Raw genomic sequence first — 25,551 nt, forward strand, 5'->3', positions numbered from 1 at the left:
TTGACACCCGGACCTGCACGGGCCCTAATTTTTAGAAGTATAGCGTTACAAAACGTCTGCTAAGTTACGACAAGCTTTGGCATAACGTATCAGTTGTGATAAAAAAAACTCTATACGCGGGTGCTGAGGAAAATCAGAAGAATGTAATCCAGGGACAAAGACCAGACAAGGAAAACAGAAAACATGAAATAACCAAATAATAAAAACAAATTAATAAAAGTAAATAAGCAACTCGGACTACACTTTCGTAAAAGAAATAAATTGAAACAAACTTTTTTTTCAATACCACGATCGACGGGCTGTTTTGACTGGAAACCGGCAAGGAAACTTAAACTTATTATTTTTTTATTTTTGATTCCGGGGCATTTACTTTACAACCCTTGTTGTCTGTATCTATGTTAAAGAGTAATCAAGGGAACCAAGGTTATAGCGGTAATCAAAAGAATGTAATCCAGGGACAAAAACCAGATATGGAAAACAGACATACACAACAAAGAACATAAAGTAACTAAAATCATACATACAAAGTAACAAAAGTAAATGAGCAACTCGGACTCCACTAAAAACTGGGAGCATGGACCAGGTGCACCGGTAGGGTAAGCGTCCTCTGCTTTTCTAGAAACACCCGCCGAGTTGCTCATAAAAAGTCGTCCGGGGTAGACAAACGAGGAAAGGAAAACTATGACCCGTTGAATAAATCAGTTTCATGGTGCTGATGGATACACCATAACGATCCACGAGTTCATGTTAAGAAATGCAATCTGAGAAAATATAATCCATAGTAGAAAAAAGGAATTTAAACACTAGCACATAAAAAGGAACAATTTAAATAAAAAGTTCCATCAGTAATGAAAGCATACGGGAGTATTTCATATCTTACAACCCTTATGCTGTTCAAATACATTAAGGAACATCCAGATTTCAATTTTTTTTTCACACTGAAACAAATTTTACAAACAAAATTGTTAAATAATCATTAAATTGCGTCATATAATTCGCCACACACACAACATGGATATTCGTCTGATAAATCTTTAGAATCATTGGTTCTCATTTGAGATGAAGTTGGGTTTTTTTTCCTGACAATTGTTCCTTTTCTAAATATTTAAGATTATATTTTGCTTACCATTTAACATATTTTTCTTTATGTATCACGTTGTCACTTCGGAAGTGTCGCGTTTTGATTTTTGCTTTTTCGTTTTGGTGAGTAAGTTATAGTCTTCATAATTACCTAAGGCCCCGTGCAGGTCCGGGTGTCAAAAGAATATGCCTGAAGCTGCGCTAAGCTTGAAAAAGTGTCTCATAGTTTGTACATTTAGAAATAAGCAACGAATACAAATGTGTAGAAAGACTGGCGTTTTGACTGTCAGTTGTAATGACAGAATGAGATTGACCAGTATTTTATTTTTTGTAAATGTATAAAATATTTTGCCTCTTGTTTCATGGTCAATAATCCCAGGCATTTGTGTAAAAGAAGTTGCACTCAATAGTTTGTATCCCTTCAACTTTTATCGGAAAGTCCTTGAAAAAAAGATTTATTTGAAAACTGAAAACATGATTTAATAATTCATAATAACGGATTGTTTAACTTAGACTTTATTTTGGAAAGGGGTTCCCACTCTTCTAACCGCAATTATTAGAAAATTAGCTGGAAAATTTTATGTATACAACAAAAATGAATTATTTGAGAATAAACGGCCCTCAGTCCGTCTGATTTGAAAAAAAATAAATAAAAGTAAAAAACCGTTTTTCTTTATCACATGTCAGCCAAAACTAAATGACTTTATTAAATAAAATACATGTTTTAATACAAGACAGGCATATAAATGGAAATCATAAATTAAAACAATTTACTTTGCAAAAAACATGTAAATATTTTATAAAACTGTCTACAATATATATTCAACAAAAATACGATGAATATGTTGACCCGAACCGAAGGTTATGTGCACACAACATTTTTACAAATTAGAAATATTTGCACTTTTGCCTGAATAAAATGGCACGACGAACATCGTCTTTGAAGTGGTGTAACTGAAATTTTAAATTTCTACGGGATATTTTCCCAACGTGACAATTTCGTTTGAAGTATCTTTATTTGAAGATGTAAACTCGTCTTCCCTCGAGTTTGTACTTAGATGAGTAACCGCTGCTTGCATTAAGTAAACGTCTTTTTGTCTTTCCCGCCATTTACAATATTTCCGTTTCGTAAATTCTCCGAAAAGTGAAACAAAAGCTAAAAATATACCTATTGCAATCATATAAAAAGAACTGTGTATATCTATTAATGTTATTTGATTTGGTTTTCTAGGGAGTGTTCCTTTACAGAACCTGGGCTTAGGCCAATGATTTATTTTCCATATTTGAAGAAGTCCACTTTCGTGTATCGAAATTAACCTGAAATTAAAAACAAAAGAGAGTAATGTCAAATTTGATTTGAAATTTTGTTACATGTTATCAATTCAAATAGTCGTTTAGAAAAATTTGTTTGTTTGTTGGGGTTTAACGTCCGAGCAGGAATATTTCAGCTATATTCAGACAATGAACATGAAATGAAGAAAGAAGGATGGGTCACAAGGATAATAGGGTCGACAAATTTTGATTGCTACTGGAAATGGGGGGATGGGTAAGGTAGGGCAATTTAGCCTCCTGTGGCGGAGCCCTACGGTTCCTACTCCTATCGAATACCACAGCAGGTTTCCTCAACGTGCGAGGAACGTGGCATCTTTCCCAACACGGTGCACCACTATGGTTTGCGGTCAGGTTTTCCGTATTATAGCCTGACAACCCCAGCATGTAACACGCCAGGGGTACCCCATTCCACCACCTGGGGCACATATCCCAGTTGCTCTGTGGGCAGAGCGCCTAGACCCCGGCTAGGTTTCTGAGCACTATTTAATCGCCTTATACGACAAGCTTAGCGCTGCTGCAGGCCTATTCTTTTGACACCCGGGCCTGCACGGGGCCGTTTAGAAAAAAGGATGGATATCCGAACAAGGTGAATAAAAGAGTAACCAAGGAACCAAGATTTTGGTTGAAATATAAATAAATATATTCCTTGTAGATACAAGACAGGGAAAACAGACACAACAAAAAACATGAAAAACCAAAATGACAACTACAGAGGAATAGATGTTTGTTTGTTGGGATTTAACGTCCGAGCAGCAATATTTCAGCTATATTCAGACGATGAACATGAAATGATGATGAAATGAAAAAGGGATGGGACACAAGGACAATGGGGTCGACAAATTTTGATTGCCACTGGAAATAGGGAGAAGTGGGTAGGATCGGGCAATTTAGCCTCCTGTGGCGGAGCCCTACGGTTCCTACTCCGGAAGAATACCACAGTAGGGTTCTTTAACGTGCGAGGAACGTGTCATCTTTCCCAACACGGTGCGCCACTATGGTTTGCGTTTAGGTTTTCCGTATTATAGCCTGACAACCCCAGCATGTAACATGCCAGGGGTACCCCATTCCACCACCCCGGGCACACATCCCAGTTGCTCTGTGGGCAGAGCGCCCTAGTCCTCGGCTAGGGTTCTGAGCACTATTTAGTCGCCTTTTACGACAAGCTTAGCGCTGCTGCAGGCCTATTCTTTCAACACCCGGACCTGCACGGGACTAGGGGAATAGAAGATAACAAGAAATCATTCATCTTTGTTGATCCCGCCGTGGCAATGAAGCCACAAAACAGATATTTGACCTTGATGTCAAAGTTCAAGATCATATGCCCCTATCCATGGCACGCAATCCATCGTCTTCATGTAATATACACACATGCAGAGTGATCAATTTAGGGCAAATGACACATTTCGTAGCGGGACCCTATTAAGCAATTCGGACTTCACTAAAATCTGGGAGCATGGACCAGGTGTACCAGTGGGGTAAGCATCGTCTGCTTTTCTGGAAACACCCACAGAGTTACTTTGTACAATATTACGTCCGGTGTGGACGATATTGGAAAGTATACGGTAAAAATATCGCTCTCATGGTGCAGTTCGATACACCATAACGATCTATGTATTAGTGATGAGGACCATTTAACTTCAATAGTGATGACTTCAATCTTGTAGCGACAAAACCCTGTTCCAGAAGCCTACTGTAAGAATTCATGCACGGTACAAACAGTCCCCGTAGTTACTCCAAGCTCTGTCATCTATAACGTATGAGTGAAATGAAACTCAATACGCAAGTGCTGATGGCTGTTGCCACAGATGAAAGGAAAATTGATAATACGCAATCGCGTTTGAGGCAAAGTTGAAAGCACATTAATGGCAGTCGCTTTGCTAAAAGTTGACTCTATCAAGTATTCTGAAAGATTGGATAATTCGGATGATTGTTTTCATTGTACGAAGAAGCACAATTAAACAACCGGGAACGTGGCGTTTACTCTTCAATTACCTAGAATTATTCTAGTCGAATTCAGTAGCAAAGCCTTATAATGAATAGTCAAATGGTGAAGAACATAAAGTTTGTTTTTCATAGTAAAGTATTAACGAAAACGAATTGTTATGATACAAGCACAGATGTACATGTAGCGCACTTGTATGATTACATACTCATCTGTAAACATCTTGGTGTACGGTGAATTGTTCGGTAATCCAAATGAGTATTGTGTTGGTAGAATATCAGACGCAGCAACGTAAATCCCAGTTCTACATTTGTCTACCATTGCGAATTCCATTGTAGTTCTTTCAACGACATATGCGTAGTTTCCATTCATGACCTTTTTAAATTGTCTATCTTCATCACCACTCAGAACTGTTGGATCGGTTTGATTGAATTCAATTACTTTTGACCAAAATAGTTTGTACTCTGGTAGTTCAGACTCCTGTAAAATTAACAAAAAAAACTTCTTATTTAGCTTTTTCCACTTACAGCCCTTTTAAAGTGGTGTTATATTTTTGATTCCTTTAATTTTTGCTATTTTAAAAATTAAAGAAAGCCTAAAATTACAACGTCTGCAAAAGAGATATTTTTTAACAAAGAAGCCACTTATAAATCATACCTTAAAAATTGTTTCATAAGCTGTTTTCCCCTGTATACCCCATTTATATGTGTCCTGGGAAATCAAGTCGTCGATATTATTTATAGGTACTTTATCCTTTTCAACCGTCAGAAAAGCAATAAAATTTCCACTGTAGGCTGCCATCATAATAATACTAAATATCCAAAAGAAACTCAGCATAGTTCTCCCAGAAAATGATTCAGCTAAATGTTCCCCACCTAAACGAGACAATTAATTTATATATATAACAGAGGTAGACAAGAACCTTTAAACAAACATATTATAAGAACGGAAATTTTCTAGTGTGATATGACATTTGGTAAATGTTTTCTCAAATAGGTACACGTTTCATGTGAATCAAAAAAAAACTGATAAAAAGTCCATATTAAAATTCTTCTTTTAACCTTGTGTGAGTAAGGCTCCATACAGGTACCAGAAAGAATCAGAAAAATGATGCAACCCTCTGTTTATCATTCTTCCTTCTACATTACGGTAATATGGGTTATTTTTCTCAAAGAAAAACAAAAAGAATGATGAAATTGGCAATGAGATCAGGATGCATATCAAAACATATGGATGAAATGGATCTATCAACGTCTTCCATTTTAAGTCCCATGGGTCAGGCCTTTTAAGGAGAATCACAGTTGCGTCGTAGAAGTATGGATGTGGAAAATCCATCACTCTTTCTCGGTCAGTCTGTATAGTCAGAGGAGCAGCAACCAAATCAACCTCCTTTGAGAAATATAAATGATGTAGTCCGTTATATTGTAATTACAAGAATATTCTACACTTTATAAAACAAAATAAGAGATCAGTTCTTAAGTTGTATATCTGTAATCTGTATACAACTCACCAATAACAAAAATCAATTACCTCAAAGTATATCTTTATGACCATGGTTTGTTTAAATACTATATTATTGTGTTCTTATCAACAAATTAGGAATACCTTTAAGCCAAAATATAGTGTATACTAACGCTATCTACCATTGGACAGATATTTGCTTGTATACATTGTCTGGCAGTGTCATTTGTTTTGTTTTAAATCTTAGCAATTTGCAAAAAGAAAACAGTTCCGTTTGTCATTAAGCATTAATATATCAATTAGACATCAATCATGTTCAACAGAAAGGATTGCCGCAAGAATGTTTGTCCCAAATATGCAATTAAAAAAGACAAGTTATTGCACGAATCAAATCTAAAACTAGAGTCAATTGTGTCATTTAAAAAGAATTGAAGTTTCATTTTAAATCAGTTTTCAAATTGAGGAATCATCAACTATTCTTTTTTAAATACATGTCGGAAAAAAACACAATTTTACGAATAGATAAACTTTATCAGAATATTATGACATTGAGGAGACAAAATCTAGAAAAAAGCTCCCAATTTCTTTTGAAAAGAAATTTTACTACGCACTCTTCTTTGCAACTGTCCAACTAAACCCGTCCATGTGCCATCACCCACTTCAATACCCCATTGTTTATCATCGGGTCTTGTTATTTCATAACTGTAATGAAATTATATAAAGGAAGATAAATCAATACCTTTGTTAAATATTTAGACGTTATCACTTCCTAAGTTTGACATTAATTATGAACTTGACATTGTATCTATTTCCACTGTTGGAACAGACCCATTTTGAATTTTGTTAGCTGAGTGGAGTATAATTGAAAGAGTAATCAAGTGAACCAAGGTTATTGCGGTAATCAAAAGAATGTAAGCCAGGGAAAATGACCAGACATGGAAAACAGGCATACATAACAAAGAACATAAAGTAACTAAAATCATACATACAAAGTAACAAAACCAAATGAGCAACTCGTACGTTACTAAAAACTGGGAGCATGGACCAGGTTTATTTGTTTGTTGGGGTTTAACGTCCGAGCAGCAATATTTCAGCTATATTCAGACAAAGAACATGAAATTGATCATAAAATGAACATGAAATGATGATGAAATGAAAAGGATAGGACACAAGGACAATGGGGTCGACAAATTTTGATTGCAGGGAGAGGTGAGTAGGATCGGGCAATTTAGCCTTCTGTGGCGGAGCCCTACATTTCCTACTCCGGGAGAATACCACAGTAGGGTTCTTTAACGTGCGAGGAACGTGGCATCTTTCCCAACACGCTGCACCACTATGGTTTGCGGTCAGGTTTTCCGTATTATAGCCTGACAACCCCAGCATGTAACACACCAGGGGTACCCCATTCCAGTTGCTCTGTGGGCAGAGCGCCCTAGCCCCCGGCTAGGGTTCTTAGCACTATTTAACGACAAGCTTAGCGCTGCTGCAGGCCTATTCTTTAGACACCCGGACTTGCACGGGGCCAGGGGCCAGGTGCATCGGTAGGATAAGCGTCCTCTGCTTTTCTAGAAACACCCGCCGAGTTGCTCATAAAAAGTCTAGACCGGGGTAGTTGAAAGTGGAAAGGAAAACTATGACACGTTGCACAAATCAGTTTTCTTTTACTTCTTTACTTCTTTGCAAAATATCACAAATTCCAAGCGTACCCCAAAATATATTTGTGTTCCTTTTACGACAAAATATCTAACAAGGTTTAAAATTAGACAAAATATACCTACGTAAAATTGAGTCTATGGGCAAGTTCACAGAGAACGTCAATAGTATAACCACTGTAATTTTGTGTTTCATTGTAAAACCGAACAAAAGGTTTCCACTGAAATAAAATATCTTGTATGGGTATCTGAAATCTGAGTAAAAACAACAGACATTTCATATTTATTGAAAGTCTTTCTTATTGATATGTTCGACGTTTAAAAGTTTTTTTTTCCAGATTAGAACATTTGAACATGACTGTCTGTTGATCATTTTCTTTATCCTTTACAGGGTTAAAGGTATTAACAATGAACATATTGATGGCACACACTAGAGAAGTTATTTTTCGTAAAACGAATTTTAGACGAGTACATGTTATTGTTTGTTTTATGATTTAAAAAAAAGGAAATAAATCGGTTTTTTTTATTGGTTGTTTTTTGTCTGGTAAAACTTCAAAGTGGCTTCAACGACTTGGTATAACAATTTTGACATTAAATTACATGTAATGTTTGTGTAATTGTTTATAATGCTGCTTGCCGCATATTGTGACAGGTTTCCAGATTTTGGAGTTTCATTAAAAATATAAGAAAGTTTTTAGATAAACTGATGCATCAATAAAACAGTCATTTGATAAATTAGATATTGTTCTAGAAAAAATAATCCTCAAAACGAGATACGATACTGTAAATAAAGTATGCTGGCAATGCCCATATGATAACTCAATGTTTGTCTTAATGTTGACTAATAGTCAACTAACGAGAAAACGCAAATAAACCGCTTCTTGTAAGTGGAAACCATTAGAGGTTTAGCAAGTTGTTAATTTTCTTAATTAAAGAGAATCTAATTTATAATTTATACAAAAAGCTCGAAACCAAACTGTTATACAAATCAGTTTTGACTTTTTGAGTGAATACATTTAAATGCAGTTGACGTACCGGCAACGTACTGACTGTCAACTGTCGTCCATTAAAACCCATCGCAGCGTTTGGAAATATGTTTTTCTGTGTCAACAAGCGTCCATTTAAGTGAGTGTAACCAACGGTGCTAAAACTCCTTGTTCTTCCTTTCGTCCACATCAGTGTCTCGATTGGTATCCAAGCACATTCTTGGTTATCGTCGATGTTTAGCTGAAAACAAGATTTATCTGATTACTGAAATCAAAAGGAACACACTTTTATATCTAAATCTTATGCCGTTTGTTCTTTCATGAATCAGCTCATTCATATGTGACTCACGCGGGTTTAGGTGTCACAGGAATTGGCCAAAATCAGCGCTAAGCTTGCATAAAAGACGACTAAAATGCGTTCAGAAGGCTGGACAGAATCAGGGCACAGTGCAACTGGGTTGTGAGCCCCAGTGGTTGAATGTGGTACCCCTGGCATCCTACATGCTGAGGTCGTCATGCCCAAATTCGGATAACCTGACCAGTGGTGCTTTAAGTCGGGAAAAATGCCACGTTTCTCTCGCACGGTAAGGAATGATGCTATAGTATTTGATAGAAGAACTTCGGCTACGCGAGAGGAGTCCAATTGCCAGACACTACACATCTCCCCTATTTCCAGTGCCAATGTACATCCCAATTATCATTTCATGTTCATTTTATGATATAGACGTTATCGTGCTGCTTGGGCGTAAAGCACTAATAAATCAAATAATCATTGCTAGATTGCCCGACCCTACCCACTTCTCCCCATTTCCAGTGGCAATCAAAATTTGTCGACCCCATTGGCCTTGTGTCCCACCCCTTTTTCATTTCATCATTTTATGTTCATTTTATCATCAATTTTATGTTCATCGTCTGAATATAGCTGAAATATTGCAGCTCGGACGTTAAACCCCAACAAACAAACAAAAATTTTCTGCGAAGCTGCTGTTTCAAGATTTGTTCTCTATCAGTTTCCAATCGACTTAAATAATATAAACGGAGTTCCAGACTTTATCTTGCGTCTCTTGACATTTGCGTTTTTTAACATGTCATACTTTATGCATTTCATTACTGTTCATGACAAAGAAATCAAAAACTTAAACACAAACCCGAGCTCTCGTTAGGTCGTTTGTATCAGATCAAACAAGCAATTTGTGGAGGTTATGGTTGGTAAAGTACACAAACATCATTTCAGTTAGTGACTTCGTGTTTACAGCACATGTTCAAAAGGAAATTAAAAAGATCGTAGCAAGTAACAACCACAACTCTGTTAATTGAAAATAAGTATGGGCAAAATATTAGCTTTGACACACGAAAGCATAACATATGGATTTACAGTTCATTATGGACATTACAACTACTTCGGACACAATATAGCAAAATTATTGAAATTTAATTCAAGGTGAAAAAAGTTCTGCCTGAAGTGTGTTAAACAATTTGTTTGCTGATTTGTTTGTTGGGGTGTAACGCCTGAGCAGCAATATTTCAGCTATATTCAGGCAATGAACATGAAGTGGATAATAAAAAGAAAAATGGGATGGGACACAAGGATAATGGGGTCGAGAAATTTTGATTTTCAATGGAAACAGGGAGAGGTGGGTAGGGTCGGGCAATTTAGCCTCCTGTGGCGGAGCCCTATGGTTCCTACTCCGGGAGAATACCACAGTAGGGTTCTTTAACGTGCAAGAAACGTGGCATCTCCCCAACACGGTGCACCACTATGGTTAGCGGTCAGGTTTTCCGTATTATAGCCTGACAACACGGGTCTGTGTTAAACAAACACATTTGCCTTGGATCCCTGTAACTAAAAAATAAACTACTCTTAGAGATGGACAGTACTTTTCATTACGATTCCAGTAAATAAATTCAAAATCGGCCTTTCATACCGGCAAACCGTAGGAGATATCTAATCTTATTAAAATTTTCAAACAGATATCAATAAATCAAATAATAATAGGACCAAAAAGATAAGTATTTTGTTTTAGGTGCGGTACTTTTTAATTTGGAAAACTTAAGAGATACCTGAAATCTGATTGAAAAAATCCAATAAAAACAGATTTCAAAATCAACCAAAAGATAAAATTTAATGTTTTAGAGCTTTGTCAAATTTCTTATATAATTGCCCCCATTATATTCCTAAACAGTTTAAGATAAGTCTACTCTGTAATTACTTGTAATGTAGAATTGCATAAGGAACTCATTGACATCTGAGTCAAATAATCTGATTTTTTCCCTATCAAAATGTAGCACCAACTTTCCCCTTTAAGTTCCATATCTTAAAAGGGGCGGACTAAAACATCTGTAGCTCTCCACCATGTCCAAAGAAACAACATTTCAAAAAGATAAGACATGTGTTACTCAAGTTATCGTAAATAAATGAAATTTTAACGGATGCTATATCCGCCGCGCCCCATGCAGGTCCGGGTGTTAAAAGAATAGGCCTGCAGCAGAGCAACTGGGATGTGTGCCCCAGGTGATGGAATGGGATACCCCTGGCATGTTACATGTTGGGGTTGTCAGACTATAATACGGAAAACCTCACCGCAAACCATAATGGTGCACCGTAATGGGAAAGATGTCACGTTCCTCGCACGTTAAAGAACCCTGCTGTAGTACTCGATAGGAGTAGGAACCTTTGCGCTCCGCCACAGGAGGCTAAATTGCCCGACCTTACCTATCCCTCCTTTTTTCTAGTGACCCGGGTGTTAAAAGAATAAGCCTGCAGCACCGCTAAGCTTGTCGTAAAAGGCGACTAAATAGTGCTCAGAACTCTAGCCGGGGGCTAGGGCGCTCTGCCCACAGAGCAACTGGGATGTGTGCCCCAGGTGGTTGAATGGGGTACCCCTGGCGTGTTATATGCTGGGGTTGTCAGGCTATAATACGGAAAACTTGACCGCAAACCATGGTGGTGCACTGTGTTCGGAAAAAAGCCACGTTCCTCGCACGTTAAAGAATCCTACTGTGGTATTCTCCCGGAGTAGGACCCATAGGGCTCCGCCACAGGAGGCTAAATTGCCCGACCCTACCCACCTCTCCCTATTTCCAGTGGCAATCAAAATTTGTCGACCCCATTGTCCTTGAGTCCCATCCCTTTTTCATTTCATCATCTTTTCATGTTCATTTTATCAATTTCATGTTCATCGTCTGAATATAGCTGAAATATTGCTGCTCGGACGTTAAACCCCAACAAACAAACAAACAAACAAACATATCCGCCGCCGACGACGACAGGGTGAGTTTTTCTGCTGTCGTATAAAAGTAATATTAACATTTACGTTACTTACATTTCTGTTTTCATTTGACACACTAAGTAACGACACAGGATACTTTATGACCGCTACATTATCCAATGCCGTACTATTAGTTTCTAAGTTCGATATGTTTCCGTCGTGAAAAATACCCAACAACCATCTTGAATTATGTAATAATGAAGACCGTAAGACATGTTTTCGATTATAATTAAATGGCTGAAAGTAAACATAATAACTGTGTTTAAAATATAGAAGACAAGATACCTACGCGTAGTTATATTAACAAATAATGTGTGGTTAAAATTTTAGATGTTAAATTGTCAACACTATGTTTTTATCATAACTTCAACAAAACAAAATGCCAGTGCAGTATGCAATCTACTCGACATAAATAGACACAATTTAACACCAAATGATTTCATCATGCAGATACAGAGGAGTTGCGTCTGTACTAGTTTTGTCCCATAACTAAAACAAAATTAACAGAGTGGCAGGGTATGCACATCTACACGTCACAACAATACAACATACTATCTATTAAGTTGCCGCCCCGTGCAGGTTGGGTTTTAAAAGAATAGGCTTGCAGCAGCGCTAAGCTTGTCGTAAAAGTCGACAAAATAGTGCTCTGCCCACAGAGCAACCGGGATGTGTGCCCCAGGTGTTGGAATGGGGTACCCCTGGCGTGTTACATGCTGGGGTTGTCAGGCTATAATACGGAAAACCTGACCGCAAACCATAGTGGTGCACCGTGTTGGGAAAGATGCCACGTTCCTCCCACGTTAAAGAACACTGCTGTGGTCTTCGATAGGAGTAGGAACATTTGCTCTCCGCCAAAGGAGGCTAAATTGCCCGACCTTACCCATCCCCCCTTTTTCCAGTGGCAATCAAAATTTGTCGATCCTATTATCCTTGTGTCCCATCCATTATTTTTCATTTCATGTTCATCGTTTGAATATAGCTGAAATATTGCTGCTCGGAGGTTAAACCCCAACAATCATTCAATCAATCTATTAAGTTGCCACACATTTGGCAGAATGAAATCGATATTTTGAATGCTTATCTACACCTCATTAAACACACCATACCAAATACTCCCATACTAGAGTTTTAGCTTTGTAGCGTCCAAACTATCTTCTATTGTTCTTAAGTCCTATACCACCATTGAAACATGCAAAATAAAAATTGCAGTGAAATATGCTTAAATACACTTTATAAAAATGCGCTTGTCGCTTCGTGTTTGCGCTCCGTGCAGGTCCGGGTGTTAAAAGAATAGACCTGCAGCAGCGCTAAGCTTGTAAAAGGCGACTACATAGGGCTCAGAACCCAAGCCGGGGGCTAGGACGCTCTGCCCACAGAGGAAGTGGGATGTGTGCCCCAGGTGGTTGAATGGGATACCCCTGGTGTCTGACATGCTGGGGTTGTCAGTCTATAATACGGAAAACCTGACCGCAAATCATAGTGGTGCACCGGGAAAGATTTCACGTTCCTCGCACGTTAAAGAACCCTACTGTGGTATTCTCCCGGAGTAGGAACCATAGGGCTCCGCCCGACCCTACCCACCTCTCCCTATTTCCTGTGGCAATCAAAATTTATCGACCCAATTGTCCTTGTGTCCCATCCCTTTTTCATTTCATCATCATTTTATGTTCATTTTATCATCAATTTCATGTTCATCGTCTGAATATAGCTGAAATATTGCTGCTCGGACGTTAAACCCAAACAAACAAACAAAAACAAACTTCGTGTTTGCTTTTATATCAATCAAATAAATTATTTTTTTCCTGACATTATGTAATATAAATACATTGCAACCTTACTCTTACATTATTCCCCAAAAAATAATTGACAAATAAACTTTCCTGATTAAAAAATAAAAATGATTTTTTTTTGTGAATTTGCAAATTCATTGCTTAAATTATACTTGTGTTGTAATGTTAAGGAAAATGCGAAAACAAAGCTAATGATCACTTCAATAACCTTTTCTAAATAATGGCGGCATGTATCTAATCTGCACAATATTGTTGAGTTGAGACTGGTCTCGTCGTTTGCTTGTCTTTTCAGATCCATTAAAGTGTCTATCTTCTGAGATGTTAAACTTCTCATATGAAGCATAACAACAAATGTTCCAATAACTGAGAGATCATCGTGTAATTTCTCTGCCTCCAGAGCTGAAATTTACGGTACCAAACATAAACTTGATATTCAAAACAAAACTTCATATAGTCTTATTAATGTCCAAAATGTTTTATAGTATATTCATAAACTTATGCTTACAATCTAAATTTAGAAAGATGGTGGTTTGGCTTTGAACAATGACACGTCATTGTACACATAATATTATTTTTTTTATAATTTCGGGTGTAAAAAGAATAGGCCTGCAGCAGCGCTAAGCTTGTCGTATAAGGCGACTAAATAGTGCTCAAAAACCTAGGCGGGGGCTAGGCGCTCTGCCCACAGAGCAACTGCGATGTGTGTCCCAGGTGGTGGAATGGGGTACCCCAGGCGTGTTACATGCTGGGATTGTCAGGCTATAATACGGAAAACCTGACCGCAAACCATAGTGGTGCACCGTGTTGGGAAAGATGCCACGTTCCTTGCACGTTAAAGAACCCTGCTGTGGTATTCGATAGGAGTAGGAACCTTTGCGCTCCGCCACAGGAGGCTAAATTGCCCGACCTTACCCATCTCCCCTTTTTCCAGTGGCAATCAAAATTTGTGGACCCTATTGTCCTTGTGTCCCATCCTTTTTGTTCATTTCATGTTCATTTTATCCAATTTATGTTCATCGTCTGAATATAGCTGAAATATTGCTGCTTGGACGTTAAACCCCACCAAACAAACTCAAATAGTTTTCATTACCATGACAGTATGCACTGTTGGTTAAAGTAAAGGAGAATTATTTTAACGCTTTAATTTGTCAGTCTCCTCGTTGCAGAGGTTAACTTGCCTCAAGCATAATTCTTACTTTAATTTACTAACACGCCATGATTTTTATTTGAACATTGCAATGGACATGTAAATCTAAGCTGAAAAACTGCGTTCTTCAATCAAAAAGTTTTCAAATGATTATCGGAATCCAATGCTCGGCATTACTTTTATGGCCCCGTGCAGGTCCGGGTGTCAAACGAATAGGCCTGCAGCAGCGCTAAGCTTGTAAAAGGCGACTAAATGCTGCTCAGAAATCTAGCCAGGGGCTAGGCGCTCTGCCCACAGAGCAACTGGGATGTGTGCCCCAGGTGGTGGAATGGGGTACCCCTGGCATGTTACATGCTGGGGTTGTCAGGCTATAATTTGTTTGTTGGGGTTTAACGTCCGAGCAGCAATATTCACACAATGAACATGAAATGGATGACAAAATGAACATGAAAAAAAAAAGGATGGGTCACAAGGATAAAAGGGTCGAAAAAGTTTGATTGCCACTGGAAAAAGGGGAGATGGGTAAGGTCGGGCAATTTAGCCTCCTGTGGCGATGCGCAAAGGTTCCTACTCCTATCGAATACCACAGCAGGGTTCTTTAACGTGCGAGGAACGTGGCATCTTTCCCAACACGGTGCACCACTATGGTTTGCGGTCAGGTTTTCCGTATTATAGCATGACAACCCCAGCATGTAACACGCCAGGGGTACCCCATTCAACCACCTGGGGCAGAGCGCCAAGCCCCCGGCTAGGTTTCTGGGCACCATTTAGTCGCCTTATACGACAAGCTTAGCGCTGCTGCAGGCCTATTGTTTTAACATCCGGACCTGCACGGGGCGTCAGGCTATAATACGGAAAACCTGACCGCAAACCATAGTGGTGCACCGTGTTGGGAAAGATGCCACGGTTACTCGCACGTTAAAGAACCCTGCTGTGGTATTCAATAGGAGTAGGAATCTTTGCGCTCCGCCACAGGAGGCTAAATTGCCCGACCTTACCCATCCCTCCCTTTTGCTAGTGGCAATCAAAATTTGTCGACCCTACTGTCCTTGTGTCCCATCCCGTTTTTCATTTCATCATGATTTCATGTTCATTTTATCATCTGTTTCATGTTCATCGTCTGAATATAGCTGAAATATAGCTGCTCGGACGTTAAACCCCAACAATCAATCAATCAATCATTACTTTTATGCTATGCATTATTACATCTTATCAAGACTTCTTTTAAACATTGATGTAAATATATAACCTGTGAAGTCATCATAAATAACGTTGACTGATGACCACTTCAGATGCGAGATTACAGCAAGTAAGGTCAATGATACCGATGTAACATTTTGAAAAATAGGTTCTTTGAGAATAAAACTGTCATTTGGTCGTATGCATCCACCAGTCGTTTCGAACATTTATGGATTATAATTAAAGCAGTTGACATAGAAGATTAACTTCGTTCCAGCTGATAACATATATCGATGATTTGTCGTCGTAACAACATGGGCATATTCCGTTGTTATACTGGAAATAAGATTGCAGGCATAGAACTTCGAAGCTGTAATGTATAAAGTATAAACATATTAAAGAATATTGCGAGCCTGGAGTCGTTATCGAAAGAATATTCTAGAAACAAAATTTTCCTCTCCGCTTTTGATTCGTAAACTAAGAGCCAAAAAACTGCAAAACGGATATTTTAGCCTTGCCTTTCTAATTCGATCGAATGCAAGGGACACTTATGTAATCCTAAACTCAAAGACCTATTGAAACTGTCTCTATTTTTCTACCCGTGCAGGTCCGGGTGTCAAAAGAATAGGCATGCAGCTGCGCTAAGCTTGTCGTAAAAGGCGACTAAATAGTGCTCAGAACCTTAGCCGGGGGCTAGGGCGCTCTGCCCACAGAGCAACTGGGTTGTGTGCCCCAGGTGGTGGAATGGGATACCCCTGGTATGTTACATGCTGGGGTTGTCAGGCTATAATACGGAAAACCTGACCGCTAACCATAGTGGTGCACCGTGTTAGGAAATATTCCACGTTCCTCGCACCCTCCTGTGGGATTCTCATGGAGTAGGAACTATTGAGCTCCGACACAGGAGGCTAAATTTCCCGATGCAATCAAAATTAAATTCTGATTAAAAAAAAATCCTATGGTTTTACTTCGTAAATGTAAATGAAAGAGTAATCAAGGGAACCAAGTTTATAGCGGTAATCAAAAGAATGTAATCCAGGGACAAAGACCAGTTTGTTTGGTTGTTTGTTGGGTTTAACGTCCGAGCAGCAATATTTCAGCTATATTCAGACGATGAACATGAATAGGATGACAAAATGAACATGAAATGATAATGAAATGAAAAAAAGGATGGGACACAAGGATAATGGGGTCGACAAATTTTGATTGCCACTGGAAATAGGGAGAGGTGGGTTGGGTCGGGCAATTTAGCCTCCTGTGGCGGAGCCCTTTGGTTCCTACTCCGGGAGAATACCACAGTAGGGTTCCTTCACGTGCGAGGAACGTGGCATCTTTCCCAACACGGTGCACCACTATGGTTTGCGGTCAGGTTTTCCGTATTATAGCCTGACAACCCCAGCATGTAACACGCCAGGGATACCCCATTCCACCGCCTGGGGCACACATCCCAGTTGCTCTGTGGGCAGAGGGCTCTGAGCACTATTTAGTCGCCTTTTACGACAAGCTTAGCGCTGCTGCAGGCCTATTCCTTTCACACCCGGACCTGCACGGGGCGGGACAAAGACCAGACATGGAAAACAGACATACACAACAAAGACCTTAAAGTAACTAAAATCATACATACAAAGTAACAAAAGTAAATAAGTAACTCAACTTACGTACTCACATTAACTCCGATAGACTGACTTCTGTTTTTTTTTCAGGTTTTTCCCACCTTACAACCGTTACATGTATTTCAGTTTACCTAAAGGGGTAGTGGGTAATCAGTATTCTACCATTTTCAGTTTAATATTAAATCTAATGCACTATTCGCCTTAAAATTGTGAACATCAAAGTTAACATAACGTGACCGTCTTCATATAATGTACCATGTCGATGAGCTCTCGCCGAGATTTTAATGACAAATCTATTGTCTCTTACGATATATCTTCTCGTAACATTCCAAATACTTAATTTACTTACCTGCATTTAAAAATTGAGTTAATCCTTTTTCAATATTTTAGTATAGCTTTTGCTGTTGTATACGTAATTAGTAAATGATTTTGAAAACGAAAATGCACCAGTTATCGATGGGGAGAGGAAATACGAATTAACGTTTTTTTTTTATTTGATTCGTTTCGTCCCAAGCCGGAAATCACTTTAAACAGACAATTGAAATGATCATTATTAATTCATAACTTGAAAATTTGTTCAACATACGTCTTCAGGTGTAACTTTTGTGACATAATGTTAGCATAATATAACAATTAAATAATTGCTATTGGTATCAAACTAATAAAAATAATTCAACATAGAAGATTTTCATTTAGATCAAAACAGGTTTGTTTATGCTAAAACACGTAAAAATAAAATAATTATCGATTGCAAAAAGTAACTATCAAAGTATCTGTTGCTTTCATCTAAATTATTTATACTGTTTCATGTGAAATAAATAATATTTGATTGAAGTTATATGAAGATACCACAATCCATACCGTCATTGGTTTTTTTTTATCAGATGGAACTATTTAGCAGCAACTACAGGAAGCTAAGCTTAGAGTTCTAAGACCTTTCATTTGATATTATATTTTGGTGTAAACCCCACAAAACAAATATCTATCATGTAACAAATCCGAGGAGGTGATAGAGCTCTAATACAACACATACTTGTGCCTAGTAAATATCAGTTCCCTCTTTTTATAATTGCTAACGAAACCAGTTTGATTATTGATCTTAGAAGAACTGCATCGTAGAAACCTATAATATGAACAGAAATCGGCGTAAGTAATTGATAACAAATACACATTTCTTCTGCTCCAGACTTTTTCTTTTCACATTTAGGCTCTTTACTATAATAAAAATGCACTGACAAAACCATATATGGTACAGTTAAAGAAAAATATTTGTTTTTCTTTTTACAATGTTGTATATATTTTTCTTTTTTTCATTTAAAACTTTATACTACCTATCATGACTGGTATTGATCAGTTGTTAAATTTTAGCCATAAATATGTACATGAAAATGGAATAACTTATAGGGAAACTTGTCCGGGGTGGAGCGGGTGTTTTTCTATACATTGTTTTCAGTTGATCACTACAACAGCCTTTTCTTAAGCCCCGTGCAGGTCCGGGTGTTAAAAGAATAGGCCTGCAGCAGCGCTAAGCTTGTCGTAAAAGGCGACTAAATATTGCTCAGAAACTTAGCCGGGGGCTAGGCGCTCTGCCCACAGAGCAACTGGGATGTGTGCCCCAGGTGGTGGAATGGGGTACCCCTGGCGTGTTACATGCTGGGGTTGTCAGGCTATAATACGGAAAACCTGACCGCAAACCATAGTGGTGCACCGTGTTGGGAAAGATGCCACGTTCCTCGCACGGTAAAGAAGCCTCCTGTGGTATTCGATAGGAGTAGGAACCTTTGCGCTCCGCCACAGGAGGCTAAATTGCCCGACCTTACCCATCCCCCCTTTTTCCAGTGGCAATCAACATTTGTCGATCCTATTATCCTTGTGTCCCATCCTTTTTTTTTCATTTCATGTTCATCGTCTGAATATAGCTGAAATATTGCTGCCCGGACGTTAAACCCCAACAAACAAACAAGCCTTTTCTTAATTTTTAATCTGCACAATATTATAAAGTTGATTTGTTTGTTTGCGGTCAGGTGTTTCGTATTATAGCCTGACAACTCCAGCATGTAACACGCCAGGGGTACCCCATTCCACCACCTGGGGCACACATCCCAGTTGCTAAGTATTATAGAAACTGGACAACGTAAAAGTATCTTGAATCTCAATTAAAAAATGGGAAATGCATTTCAATATATAATTAATGTGTATATGTAGACAAACTAATTGCTGACTTAACACAAAATAGTAACAGCAAGTGATCTTATATACATGCACATGTATAAAAAAAAAAAAAAAGGCTATTTCTGCAACATCAAAAACATGATATAATAGCAAAAGTAAGATAAATCAATATAAATGAAGCACGAAAAACTAGTCATAACTATAACTATAGTAGATACTAAGACACAAAACTTTTGATTTTCATGGGATTGGGAATTTGAGAGAAAAATTTCTTTCCCTGCTCTGATTAAAATAAGGAATTGCCAAATAGAGACCAATAATCTGACATACATTATGGCATACCTCCCACCCCAGGAAATCAAATGCTTCATGCATGATAAGCTAGCTATCTAAAAAGGCATCAAACAAAGCAGGTTTTGTTTCCAGTGGGACTTGAACCCACATACACAGGCGTATTTTCCTTTAAATGGAAACTATATATTTTGTTAAAGCAAAAAAAAAAAAAAAAGCCGAAAGCAAAACTTATTCACCACCAATATTTATCAAATATTTCCAACATGTCCATTTATATTAATCAACTGGTTTAAATGATACACCAATCAACACATTCCTCCCAGTGTTAATCGTAACATTTGTAACATGTTCCCTGATAGCAACAATTATCCACCCATCTTAAAATCCTCCAAGACTTATTACATGCTTTGATGTAAAAATGTCTTACTGCAGGTTATACTGCTTGTGTCCCATCCCTTGAACTAGATCAAATTTAAAGAAAACAAAAGCATGCGGAAATTATTAAAGACAAAAAAAAATAAGTTGAATTATTAATTTATAAATCATGTACCTAGTTATCAGTATGGTATCTAATTGCTAGAGTTGAATAGACTCTTTGAATTGCTGACATTTCTACTGTGCATTATCATTGCATATATAGTGGCAATTGATGCTTTATTTTAGATTCTAAAGAAATTGTGTTTCCAAATGAAACGTTTAATACCTCAAAAAGTAGAGGACATGTTTTTTTTTTTTCATTTCTTGCAACACTTCTAAAAATAGATTATGTTTGCTTAGATACAGTGCATTTATCTTGCTTAACACTGTGTTCTGTGCAGTTATCATTAACATTTGTGAACTTATTTGTTCTGTTAGTACATGTGTTAAGTGAGGATGTAATGAAAATCACTTGCAGTATAATACTGCTTTCAGGTGTTGAACTGACTGGGGATGAAGCTGTGTTTTTCCTACAATATGAATGCTCTACAGATGGAACATATGTTGATGGGAAGAGCTCTCTACAAGTGCCAGTGGATGGCATGCAAGATTCATTTTCCTGTTGAATTTTTTTTTAGAACACTCACTGGTCCTGCATTCAACATTCGCTTTGACCGATTAATTTTCAATATGTTATACATAGCATTTGACCTAAATGTTTTTACTCTCCTCAGAATAGAAATGCAGTTTTTACATATGTAAACATGATTTGAACTTTAACTAGTTGACGAGAATGTGTCATTACCAACAAAGGATTTCCCTAATAATATTTGAGTAGTTTTCTTTTATAGACTTGTTACTGTTTAGAACATTAAATAATCTTTTGGTTTCGGAACAGCAAAAAAAACCATAATTTTAAATTAAGGACGGACTTTGTTGGTGGTACATGCCCCGTGCAGGTCCAGGTGTTAAAAGAACAGGCCTGAAGCAGCGCTAAGCTTGTCGTAAAAGGCGACTAAATAGTGCTTAGAAACCTAGCCGGAAGCTCTGCCCACAGTGCAAGTGAGATGTGTGCCCCAGCTAGTGGAATGGGGAAACCCATGGCGTGTTACATGCTGGGGTTGTCATGCTATAATACGGAAAACCTGACCGCAAACCATAGTGGTGCACCGTGTTGGGAAAGATGTCACGTTCCTCGCACGTGAAAGACCCGTGGTGTGGTATACAATAGGAGTAGGAACCTTTGCGCTCCGCCACAGGAGTCTAAATTGGCCGACCTTACCCATCCCTCCTTTTTTCTAGTGGCAAACAAAGTTTGTCGTCCCTATTAGATTCAATCCCTTTTTTCATTTCATCATCATTTCATGTTCATTTTATCATCTATTTCATGTTCATCGTCTGAATATAGCTGAAATATTGCTGCTCGGACATTAAATCCTTACAATCAATCATTTCTGGTGTTACGTCAGTCGCCATCTTGTATCCATAGTAAACAAGAAAGTGGTCCATATTACCTACTCGGAACGCTTCAGATTCAAAATCCGAATTCGTTATACATTCGATGTTAATCCCGAGATTGGCCGAGAAGTTGCGATTGGGTTTATCTTGTGTCATGGTAAGTGTTCTAAAACAAAAGCGCTGGTCATATAAAGGATCTGAATTTATGTTTTTTTGTTTGTTTGTTGGGGTTTAACGTCCGAGCAGCAATATTTCAGCTATATTCAGACAATGAACATGAAATGGATGATAAAATGAACATGAAATGAAAAAAAAGGATGGGTCACAAGGATAATAGGGTCGACAAATTTTGATTGCCACTGGAAAAAGGGGGATGGGTAAGGTCGGGCAATTTAGCCTCCTGTGGCGGAGCGCAAAGGTTCCTACTCCTATCGAATACCACAGCAGGGTTCTTTAACGTGCGAGGAACGTGGCATCTTTCCCAACACGGTGCACCACTATGGTTTGCGGTCAGGTTTTCCGTATTATAGCCTGACAACCCCAGCATGTAACACGCCAGGGGTACTCCATTCCACCACCTGGGGCAGACATCCCAGTTGCTCTGTGGGCAGAGCGCCTAACCCCCGGCTAGGTTTCTGAGCACTATTTAGTCGCCTTATACGACAAGCTTAGCGCTGCTGTAGGCGTATTCTTTTAATACCCGGACCTGCACGGGGCGAAATGGATGATTAAATGAACATGAAATGAAAAAAAGGATGGGACACAAGAATAATAGGGTCGACAAATTTCGATTGCCACTGGAAAAGGGGGGGTGGGTAAGGTCGGGCAATCTAGCCTCCTGTGTCGGAGCGCAAAGGTTCCTACTCCTATCGAATACCACAGCAGGGTTCTTTAACGTGCGTGGAACGTGGCACCTTTCCCAACACGGTGCACCACTATGGTTTGCGGTCAGGTTTTCCGTATTATAGCATGACAACCCCAGCGGTACCCATTCCACCACCTGGGGCACACATCCCAGTTGCTCTGTGGGCAGAGCGCCTAACCCCCGGCTAGGTTTCTGAGCACTATTTAGTCGCCTTTTACGACAAGCTTAGCGCTGCTGCAGGCCTATTCTTTTAACACCCGGACTTGCACGGGGCAAAATGAATTTGAAATGTTAGCCTTGTGTCCTGTTTGTAAGTTTTACTCATCCGTACCTTGGTGCTAGTCAAGAATGAACAGTGATGGTGAAATATCTTTGATAGAGAATGTCAATTTTTAGGAAGAAGTGAAATCAAACCAGGAACAGAATTTCCCGTCTTAAGAATGGTAGATGGGCAGTCGAGGCGCCATAGAGTTCACATATACTATGACCAGGTAAAAGGCCACATGTTTGTGACAAATACGAAAAACATGTTTCTTAGTAGGTAATAGGTTTCTTGATTTACATGTTAAATCAATATCATATGATGAATAATATTGCAATCGTGCTCTTGTACATAAACAAGATTGTTTGTTCTCTATGTATTGATTGCCATTCATTGCTTCTGATTTAATATAGTATAAATATATAAATAAATAAACTGTACTCCTTCCAACTGATTAAATAGTCACATTTCACTTATAACACCCCGTGCAGGTCCAGGTGTTTAAAGAATAGGCCTGCAGCAGCGCTAAGCTTGTCGTATAAGGCGACTAAATAGTGCTCAGAACCCTAGCCGGGGGCTAGGGCGCTCTGCCCACAGAGCAACTGGGATGTGTGCCCCAGGTGGTGGAATGGGGTACCCCTGGCGTGTTACATGCTCGGGTTGTCAGGCTATAATACGGAAAACCTTACCGCAAACCATAGTGGTGCACCGTGTTGGGAAAGATGCCACGTTCCTCGAACATTAAAGAACCCTACTGTGGTATTCTCGCGGAGTAGGAACCATAAGGCTCCGTCACGGGAGGCTAGATTGCCCGACCCTACCCTGCCCACCTCTCCTTGTTTTCAGTGGCAATCAAAGTTTGTCGACCCCGTTGTCCTTGTGTCCCATCCCTTTTATTGTTTCATCATCATTTCATGTTCATTTTATCATCAATTTCATGTTCATCGTCTGAATATAGCTGAAATATTGCTGCTCGGACGTTAAACCCCAACAAACAAGCAAAACATTTCACTAATGACAAAATTTGTTTTAGTTTTACTTTGTACAAAAATGAAATGAACAATCATATAAACATTTATTATGTTTGCTTTAAGATACAATTTTCGAACATAATTTAAATCTGAATATAATAACACATATTGTATTTATGTCTTTTCGTTACTAGTATGTTATTGACACTTAAAAGAAGTTTTTAAACCAGCAAAATGCTTTTGCAATGTCGTTGTCTGTAGACACTTAGTTGTCGTGTTATGACATAAATGTATATTAGCTGATCTTTATAAAGGTTTCTATCCACTACAGAAAGATTGGTATTAATTTTCATGGTTGCGGTACCAACTTTTTTAGAATAAGGGGTACAAAAAGTTTAATGTCAAATTTTTGTCCTCTGGCAAATGTCTAATCACAAAGTTCAAAGCTGTCTCAAACTTGAGGTGTTCATACTCGCTGCAACTGTTCAGGATTACAACCCTGTGATCGATTTAAGCTGCTACATGTAACTGCAAAGTATTTTATAACTCAACTGAAATGTCAACATAAATAATTTTAAAAAACTGCAATTGAGTATAAAAATTGAATATAGTCATTTTAATCTGCACGAAATAATTTCAATTTCAGTAGTGTCCTCTGAATGTTTTAATCAGGTAATGAGTTTTCCATTGGTTCAGAGATTCGTGTCATGTAAGAGTCAGGCCAACTTGTCGATAAGGCATTTTCTAAAATTAGCCAAAGGGAAGCAAACAATAATCCTGGAACTTAATTGAACCATACTCTGAAATTTGTTTTTGTTTTGTTATTTTGTAACTTTTGCTAGTCTAAAAATGCTCTCAATGTGTATTCTTTTAAAAAAAAAAAAAACTCGTCCGTCTTTGACAGATGTGAGCGGCCACTGAACATAAATGGTATATGAACATCTCTTGATGCAAAAATACTTTTGATCATTTTGCCATGGTCTGTCATTTTACTATCCCCTGCTTTAAAGATTTTTTTTTGGTTTCACCAAATCTAATATCTTCATAAACATCTGAAATGTGGAAGACTGACTTTTTTTGTGTGCACCTTACAAAAGGCTTAAAAATTTTCCTTTGTTGATAATATGACCATGTAGCCCTTGTGGCTTAACGTGACATGGTTTCAGAATTGAAAACTGTGGCTTCTAAAATCACTCTTGTTGAAAGACATTTATTCCCCAAAATTAGGTGGTTGTAATTCGTAAATCACCTCTCTCGATGGTCAAAGATCCAACTCTTTCAACTTGGATAGCAGCCTTTGATTTTATTTCATGTTTTGATACCTTGAATATTTTATTGTGTGTGTTGTTCGGTCTAAGAAAGGCAATATATAGCAATGAACATGAACAAACACATGTAACTGAAATAATTTTTTTTAAATCAAGAAAAATGGTTAAATAATAATACATCAGAAACAAGAAACAATACTATTGCAGGTTTGCAAAGTCTTCTATAGACCCTTTTGTGGTAAGTTGGTGAGCATGCTCAATGTACACTTCCGCGAGGTAGAGCTTGGGTAGAACAAAAGAATTTTCCTCGCGGAAGTGTATATTGAGTATGCTCTACGCATGCTTATCGACTACCCCAACGTTAGCACAAAAGGGTCTATACTGACAACCAAA

At 38.3% G+C, this 25,551-nt stretch overlaps 1 protein-coding gene across 2 annotated transcripts; it reads right to left on the reverse strand.

The window, feature by feature from the left end:
• Positions 1–1,797: 1,797 nt before the first annotated feature.
• On the reverse strand, positions 1,798–17,903 carry LOC148625373 (putative glutamate receptor). Of its 2 annotated transcripts, XM_088568856.1 has the most exons (11): positions 17,801–17,903; positions 15,909–16,208; positions 13,721–13,911; positions 11,777–11,959; positions 8,503–8,694; positions 7,594–7,688; positions 6,427–6,517; positions 5,416–5,743; positions 5,012–5,229; positions 4,563–4,834; positions 1,798–2,397 (listed from the first exon to the last, which is right to left on the reverse strand). In XM_088568856.1, exons 2-11 carry the CDS (start codon positions 16,063–16,065, stop codon positions 2,043–2,045), a joined length of 2,082 nt encoding a protein of 693 aa, XP_088424982.1. In that variant the 5' UTR covers positions 16,066–16,208; positions 17,801–17,903; the 3' UTR covers positions 1,798–2,042. The 2 variants fall into 2 exon arrangements, with proteins under 2 accessions (XP_088424982.1, XP_088424983.1); XM_088568857.1 differs by lacking the exon at positions 11,777–11,959.
• Between the last annotated feature and the right edge of the window lie 7,648 nt (positions 17,904–25,551).

This window comes from Perna viridis, chromosome 2 (genome assembly GCF_037379345.1).
Source record: "Perna viridis isolate PV_CMFRI_1.1 ecotype Kerala chromosome 2, ASM3737934v1, whole genome shotgun sequence".
In the NCBI taxonomy this organism is placed as follows: domain Eukaryota; kingdom Metazoa; phylum Mollusca; class Bivalvia; order Mytilida; family Mytilidae; genus Perna; species Perna viridis.